Source organism: Culicoides brevitarsis, chromosome 2, assembly GCF_036172545.1.
Source record: "Culicoides brevitarsis isolate CSIRO-B50_1 chromosome 2, AGI_CSIRO_Cbre_v1, whole genome shotgun sequence".
In the NCBI taxonomy this organism is placed as follows: domain Eukaryota; kingdom Metazoa; phylum Arthropoda; class Insecta; order Diptera; family Ceratopogonidae; genus Culicoides; species Culicoides brevitarsis.
Window position 1 is genome coordinate 41,702,800 of NC_087086.1, and position 8,531 is coordinate 41,711,330.

Below are 8,531 nucleotides of genomic sequence, written 5' to 3' on the forward strand. Positions count from 1 at the left end.
AAACAAAACTTATAAATATACAAAAAATGGAATAGTAGTGAAAACGGCCTAATTTTAAGTCTACAATGCTGATTTGTTAGTTTTTCAAATAAACTGACAAAAAAATGCATTTTTAAAGTGTCGTTCAAAATTCCAACTTTTCTACTGGATGGAAGAACATAAAAAAATAAACGAATGTAAAGACACAACATATCGCACATTAACGTAAAATGAGGAAAAATATCGAAAAAAAACTGGATGATGTAATTAAAAAAAAAATTCTTGATATAAAAAAATTTTTGAAAAATTTTAATAAAAAAAAAAAAATAATTTTTTGTTCAAATTTCGATAATTTTAATTTTTTTTAAATTTATTTGAAAATTTTAAAATAATTTTTTTCTTAATTCAAAAACATTTTTAAATACCTATTAATTAAAAATTTTTTTTAATTTAAATTTTTTTAATTTTTAATTTTTATTTAAAATTTTTTTTTAAATTGCAATTTTTTAAAATTTAAAATTAAAATTTTTAATTTTTTTAGATTGATTTTATTTTATTTTTTTTTTAATTAAATTTTTTTTTAAATTAATTTTTTTTATTATTTTTTTTTAAATTAATTTTTAATTTTAGGTATTAATTTTAATTTTTTTTTAAATCAATTTTTTTTATTTTTTTTAAATTATTTTTTTAGAAAAAATTCTGTAAAAAAAAATTAAAGCTGAATTTTTTTTTCTTCAAGTAATTTTTTTTCTAATTGCATCAACCGTCATTCGATTTTTCTCCATTTACGCGACTATCAATAAATATCATAGAATAGTAGAAAGGAAAATTTTAACATAAAAAAATATTCAATTAATTAAAACTCGTGTAGCGAGAGAAAAAAAGAGCTGTACAGAAATTCCGTTTAAAAAATGTTGCTTGAAGATGAATGAATGTTCAATTAAATAATTAATTATAATAGTGAGGTGCTGTATCTCGCGCTCTGTGCTCTGTACTATATATCGAGAAATATATAAATGCAATTAAACGCTGAATGAATGTTAAAAAAAAGCAGATAGAATTTAATGAACGTTACTTAGAATTATCAAAGGAATTAAATTTAACAGAAAAAAATAAAGAAAAATGGACAATCAATTTTTACAGTCTTTATTAATAAAAAAAAATTCCCGTATTTTCCCCAAAAAATTACGAATACAAAGAAGCAATCGCTGGATCTTCAGTTTCGTACATTATCAGAACGTCTCTGAATTTGTCAAGTAACTGAAGAAGTTGAGATCTTCGGAGATTTTCAAAGTAAATGATTTCTTCCAAATGATCTTCTCCTTTGAAATATCCTTTTTGCCAAAGTTTGACCATGAGAGTGAGATCTTCGACGTTACTTGCTGCAGGTACTTTCGAAATGGCAATTCTATCGTGTTCCTCAAAGTTTTCCAAGAGTTTTTTAATTCGTTCGTTCTCGTCAATTTCGATGCAATCGTCGTCAAAGTCGACAGGTAACGAAGGACTATAAGTTGAACGATGACTTGAACTTAGTTGCAACATCAAATCCGACGAAATCGTTTCCGCACTATGTCCATTAGTGTTGTTGCTATTTGTATCACGTTCTGCACTTTCAATCGCGCGACATTTATCACGCGCCAATTCCTCGTCAAACTCATCGCTGGTTGTCATGAATTGTACATACGTGTGAAGTTGCATCAAAAGATGATGTTTCAACATCCAAAGAACCATTTCCGCAAGACGACCTTGACGCGACGGATGCTGTAACGGAGTTGTTAGATGCCCAATTGATGTTGGCAGCGAAAAGTCGCTTATGACTTCAAAAAGTGACATTCCGGGAAATTTCGCGGCAAATTTTTCAACCAAAACGCTATTTGTGTGCAAGGGAGCATCAGGCGTCGTCACATAAACATTCGACTCGCACAACGGATAAATCACAATTGCCTTTGCCCAATAAACGAGATGACCAACTAACGTGTAAACGTGCTCGATAAGCATTTCCGCATCCGATGCCATGTTCTGAAGACTTTTTAATGGATTGTAGACCTCTATTAGTTGCAAAAGGATTCTCGCTCCGCACGGCGGAATGCAATCCAGCAAATCGATTGGATCAACGAGCAATAACATCCCGTGATAGGGTTTTAAGCTGTTGAGACATTTGTCGATGGCTTCAGGTTCAACCATGGAGCCCGGTTTATGGAATTGATGGGCTTTTTGAGGCAAACAAAAACACAAAGTCAGCGATTGGTTGATGGTAATGTTGAGCAATCCGCTGTTACAGAGCTCGAGATGAACGTCTTTCAGGCATTGAGCTAACGTGGATTCGTCAATTATTCGGGTGAAGGCACATTCTTTGGTTATATCCTTTTCCTGTTCGACTGCGTCGTGAATTTTTAACATGAGAGCCATTTCTTTGCTTAAATATTCGCAACGTTTCTCCTCGAAGGTGAGTGCTGAACCCAATCTTTTGCTTAATTCGTAATAACATTTCACTAAAAAGATATAAAAAATTCAAACGTTAAAATTTTTTAATTAAAAGAATATTTTTAAAATTTTTTTGAAAATAAAATTGAATTTAAAATTTATTTGAAAAATTTTAAAAATGTCTTTGACATAGTTTTTGACATAGTTTTTTTGCTCTTGATTTAGTTTTCAAAACAAAACTATGTCAAAGGAAAAAAAATTTTTCAGTTTCAATTTTTTGGCAGCTTTGAGTTATAAAATGATTAAAAATGATAAATTAGAGCCCTCTGACAAATTTAATCCATTTGGAGCAAGATTTGACAAAAATAGCTTTGACACAGTTTTTGACACAGTTTTTTTTGCTCTTGATTTAGTTTTTAAAACAAAACTATGTCAAAGAAAAAATTTTTTTTCAGTTTCAATTTTTTGGCAGTTTTGAGTTATAAAATGATTAAAAATGATAAATTAGAGCCCGCTGACAAATTTCAATCCATTTGGAGCAAGATTTGACAAAAATAGCTTTGACACAGTTTTTGACACAGTTTTTTTTTTTTGCTCTTGATTGGATGTCAAAGAAAAAAAATTTTTCAGTTTCAATTTTTTGGCAATTAAAAATGATAAATTAGAGCCCTGGAGCAAGATTTGACAAAAATAGCTTTGACACAGTTTTTGACACAGTTTTTTTGCTCTTGATTTAGTTTTTAAAACAAAACTATGTCAAAGAAAAAATTTTTTTTCAGTTTCAATTTTTTGGCAGTTTTGAGTTATAAAATGATTAAAAATGATAAATTAGAGCCCTCTGACAAATTTCTAATCCATTTGGAGCAAGATTTGACAAAAATAGCTTTGACACAGTTTTTGACACAGTTTTTTTGCTCTTGATTTAGTTTTTAAAACAAAACTATGTCAAAGAAAAAATTTTTTTTCAGTTTCAATTTTTTGGCAGTTTTGAGTTATAAAATTAAAAAATGGACAAATTTTTATCCATTTGGAGCAAGATTTGACAAAAATTGCTTTGACACAGTTTTTTGCTCTTGATTTAGTTTTCAAAACAAAACTATGTCAAAGGAAAAAAATTTTTTTCAGTTTCAATTTTTTGGCAGTTTTGAGTTATAAAATGATTAAAAATGATAAATTAGAGCCCTCTGACAAATTTCAATCCATTTGGAGCAAGATTTGACAAAAATAGCTTTGACACAGTTTTTGACAGTTTTTTTGCTCTTGATTTAGTTTTTAAAACAAAACTATTTTTTTTTTTTTTGCTCTTGATTTAGTTTTTAAAACAAAACTATGTCAAAGAAAAAATTTTTTTTCAGTTTCAATTTTTTGGCAGTTTTGAGTTATAAAATGATTAAAAATGATAAATTAGAGCCCGCTGACAAATTTCAATCCATTTGGAGCAAGATTTGACAAAAATAGCTTTGACACAGTTTTTTTTGCTCTTGATTTAGTTTTTAAAACAAAACTATGGAAAAAATTTTTTTTCAGTTTCAATTTTTTGGCAGTTTTGAAAAATGATTAAAAATGATAAATTAGAGCAAAATTATGTCAAAGCTTTGACACAAACAGTTTTTTTTCAGTTTTTTTTCAAATTTTTTGGCAGTTTTGAGTTATAAAATGATTAAAAATGATAAATTAGAGCCCTCTGACAAATTTCAATCCATTTGGAGCAAGATTTGACAAAAATAGCTTTGACACAGTTTTTGACACAGTTTTTTTTGCTCTTGATTTAGTTTTTAAAACAAAACTATGTCAAAGAAAAAATTTTTTTTCAGTTTCAATTTTTTGGCAGTTTTGAGTTATAAAATGATTAAAAATGATAAATTAGAGCCCTCTGATAAATTTTTATCCATTTGGAGCAAGATTTGACAAAAATAGCTTTGACACAGTTTTTGACACAGTTTTTTTGCTCTTGATTTAGTTTTTAAAACAAAAATATTTAAAAGAAAAAAAATTTTTTCAGTTTTTTTGCATTTTTTGGCAGTTTTGAGTTATAAAATGATTAAAAATGATAAATTAGAGCCCGGAGCAAGATTTGACTTTGACAAAAAACTATGTTTTTTCAGTTTCAATTTTTTGGCAATCCATTTAGTTTTCAAAACAAAATATTGAAAAAAATGATTTGACACAGTTTTTTGACACAGTTTTTTTTTTTTGCTCTTGATTTAGTTTTTAAAACAAAACTATGTCAAAGGAAAAAAAATTTTTCAGTTTCAATTTTTTGGCAGTTTTGAGTTATAAAATGATTAAAAATGATAAATTAGAGCCCTCTGACAAATTTCAATCCATTTGGAGCAAGATTTGACAAAAATAGCTTTGACACAGTTTTTGACACAGTTTTTTTTGCTCTTGATTTAGTTTTTAAAACAAAACTATGTCAAAGAAAAAATTTTTTTTCAGTTTCAATTTTTTGGCAGTTTTGAGTTATAAAATGATTAAAAATGATAAATTAGAGCCCTCTGACAAATTTCTGTCCATTTGGAGCAAGATTTGACAAAAATAGCTTTGACACAGTTTTTGACACAGTTTTTTTTGCTCTTGATTTAGTTTTTAAAACAAAACTATGTCAAAGAAAAAAAATTTTTTCAGTTTCAATTTTTTGGCAGTTTTGAGTTATAAAATGATTAAAAATGATAAATTAGAGCCCTCTGATAAATTTTTATCCATTTGGAGCAAGATTTGACAAAAATAGCTTTGACACAGTTTTTGACACAGTTTTTTGGCTCTTGATTTAGCTCTTTTTTTTCAGATTTAGTTTTCAAAACAAAATTTTTATGTCAAATTTAGTTTTCAAAACAAAACTATCTCAAAAGAAAAAAAATTTTTTCAGTTTCAATTTTTTGGCAGTTTTGAGTTATAAAATGATTAAAAATGATAAATTAGAGCCCTCTGATAAATTTTTATCCATTTGGAGCAAGATTTGACAAAAATAGCTTTGACACAGTTTTCAAAGGAAAAAAAATTTTTCAGTTTCAATTTTTTGGCAGTTTTGAGTTATAAAATGATTAAAAATGATAAATTAGAGCCCTTTGACAAATTTTTATCCATTTGGAGCAAGATTTGACAAAAATGGCTTTGAAACAGTTTTTTTTCTATTGATTTATTTCAAAACAAAACTATGTCAAAGAAAAAAAATTTTTTCAGTTTCAATTTTTTGGCAGTTTTGAGTTATAAAATGATTAAAAATGATAAATTAGAGCCCTCTGACAAATTTCAATCCATTTGGAGCAAGATTTGACAAAAATAGCTTTGACACAGTTTTTGACACAGTTTTTTTGCTCTTGATTTAGTTTTTAAAACAAAACTATGTCAAAGAAAAAAAATTTTTTCAGTTTCAATTTTTTGGCAGTTTTGAGTTATAAAATGATTAAAAATGATAAATTAGAGCCCTCTGACAAATTTTTATCCATTTGGAGCAAGATTTGACAAAAATAGCTTTGACACAGTTTTTTGGCTCTTGATTTAGTTTTCAAAACAAAACTATGTCAAAGGAAAAAATTTTTTTCAGAGTTTTGAGTTATAAAATGATTAAAAATGATAAATTAGAGCCCTCTGACAAATTTTTATCCATTTGGAGCAAGATTTGACAAAAATTGCTTTGACACAGTTTTTGACACAGTTTTTTTGCTCTTGATTTAGTTTTACAAAACTATGTCAAAGAAAAAATTTTTTTTCAGTTTCAATTTTTTGGCAGTTTTGAGTTATAAAATGATTAAAAATGATAAATTAGAGCCCTCTGACAAATTTTTATCCATTTGGAGCAAGATTTGACAAAAATAGCTTTGACACAGTTTTTGACACAGTTTTTTTGCTCTTGATTTAGTTTTCAAAACAAAACTATGTCAAAGGAAAAAAAATTTTTTTTTTTCAGTTTCAATTTTTTGGCAGTTTTGAGTTATAAAATGATTAAAAATGATAAATTAGAGCCCTCTGACAAATTTCAATCCATTTGGAGCAAGATTTGACAAAAATTTTGACACAGTTTTTGACACAGTTTTTTTTGCTCTTGATTTAGTTTTTAAAACAAAACTATGTCAAAGAAAAAATTTTTTTTCAGTTTCAATTTTTTGGCAGTTTTGAGTTATAAAATGATTAAAAATGATAAATTAGAGCCCTCTGATAAATTTTTATCCATTTGGAGCAAGATTTGACAAAAATAGCTTTGACACATTTTTTTTTGCTCTTGATTTAGTTTTCAAAACAAAACTATGTCAAAGGAAAAAAATTTTTTCAGTTTCAATTTTTTGGCAGTTTTGAGATAAATTTTTATTTTGGAGCAAGATTTGACAAAAATAGCTTTGACACAGTTTTTGACACAGTTTTTTTGCTCTTGATTTAGTTTTTAAAACAAAACTATGTCAAAGAAAAAAATTTTTTTCAGTTTCAATTTTTTGGCAGTTTTGAGTTATAAAAATGATTAAAAATGATAAATTAGAGCCCGCTGACAAATTTCAATCCATTTGGAGCAAGATTTGACAAAAATAGCTTTGACACAGTTTTTTTTTTTTTTTTTTGCTCTTGATTTAGTTTTCAAAACAAAACTATGTCAAAGGAAAAAAAATTTTTCAGTTTCAATTTTTTGGCAGTTTTGAGTTATAAAATGATTAAAAATGATAAATTAGAGCCCTTTGACAAATTTCAATCCATTTGGAGCAAGATTTGACAAAAATTGCTTTGACACAGTTTTTGACATAGTTTTTTTGCTCTTGATTTAGTTTTCAAAACAAAACTATGTCAAAGGAAAAAAAATTTTTCAGTTTCAATTTTTTGGCAGTTTTGAGTTATAAAATGATTAAAAATGATAAATTAGAGCCCTTTGACAAATTTTTATCCATTTGGAGCAAGATTTGACAAAAATTGCTTTGACACAGTTTTTGACATAGTTTTTTTGCTCTTGATTTAGTTTTCAAAACAAAACTATGTCAAAGGAAAAAAAATTTTTCAGTTTCAATTTTTTGGCAGTTTTGAGTTATAAAATGATTAAAAATGATAAATTAGAGCCCTTTGACAAATTTTTATCCATTTGGAGCAAGATTTGACAAAAATTGCTTTGACACAGTTTTTTTGCTCTTGATTTAGTTTTCAAAACAAAACTATGTCAAAGGAAAAAAATTTTTTCAGTTTCAATTTGACATAAAAATGCACCCGAAATGACATAAAAATTTCTTCCCAAAAACTCACCTATGGAATAACTCGCTTGCGCATAAAGTGCAAAAACGATATTTATCATGTACTTTGAGCTCTGTATCAACGTCGGATATCCAACAAACCGCAAATCATTAATTTTCAATTCAAATTTTCTATTACAAAGCTCCGATTTCACGGCAAAAAGTGTCGACAGCACTTCGTCATTCAAACCCTTGAGCAATCCATCAGCTGAAACATTTGAACGGAATGATGCGGCAGAAGACAAGACATCATCATCAACTTTTTGATTCGTTGGTTGACTAATATTTGCCATCGAGAACGGAGAAGCAGGAGTAACACTACAAAAAATGATAAAAAAAATTGATAAGAAATTGTCAAAAAAATCGATCGAAGGTCATCCAAACCTCTGTTTCTGCTGTTCATCTTCGGTAGACTTTTGAATGGGAAATCTGAAGAGCAATCGATCGCCTTTACTGTCGGATTTGACGAGGATTGTAGCTATTGGCGATGCTTCCATTGGACTTTCAGAACTTTTTTAAGACAATCACGAGACGAGAGACAAGATTTTCATGCAAAAACATCACAAAATTCCTGAAATTTTTGAAAAAAGGTAAAAGTTTGTTATTAAATTTGAATTAATTTTAATTTCTTACCTCAAATTAACCAACAGGTCCTCGAAAAATCCTTTTTTTCCGCAGATCCTTAAAATTGCGTTTTTGTTTTAAAGAAATTACCCTTGTTATGAGAGAATCGAAATGAACTTAAAATGAACTCGGAAATGAACTCGGGAATGAACAAGTCCAGCGCACATTTAGAAATTTGTGCCGCCTGTGTCTCGGGGCTGTCACAAATTTGCAATTGTGAAATGGGCTGTGTGCACACTGGGCTTGATTTTTCTGAACGCTGATTGGCTGAAAATTCCAACGTCAAAAATCGCTTTG

General features: G+C 27.9%; 1 protein-coding gene across 1 annotated transcript; it reads right to left on the reverse strand.

Annotated features, from left to right (window-relative positions):
- Positions 1-1,109: 1,109 nt before the first annotated feature.
- LOC134830924 (GATOR complex protein NPRL3) lies at positions 1,110-8,367 on the reverse strand. The gene is made up of 4 exons (XM_063844540.1): positions 8,244-8,367; positions 7,995-8,181; positions 7,624-7,928; positions 1,110-2,471 (listed from the first exon to the last, which is right to left on the reverse strand). The coding sequence occupies exons 2-4, from the start codon at positions 8,105-8,107 to the stop codon at positions 1,165-1,167; spliced, it is 1,725 nt and encodes a 574-aa protein (XP_063700610.1). The 5' UTR covers positions 8,108-8,181; positions 8,244-8,367; the 3' UTR covers positions 1,110-1,164.
- Between the last annotated feature and the right edge of the window lie 164 nt (positions 8,368-8,531).

Excerpts from the sequence above, each read along its gene's own strand:
- LOC134830924 (XM_063844540.1), bottom strand. The coding sequence starts at position 8,107 with ATGGAAGCATCGCCAATAGCTACAATCCTCGTCAAATCCGACAGTAAA. Across the intron at positions 7,929-7,994 it reads GATGAACAGCAGAAACAGAG|TGTTACTCCTGCTTCTCCGT; the intron begins GTTTGGATGACC and ends CATTTTTTGTAG. Across the intron at positions 2,472-7,623 it reads GCAAGCGAGTTATTCCATAG|TGAAATGTTATTACGAATTA; the intron begins GTGAGTTTTTGG and ends ATATCTTTTTAG.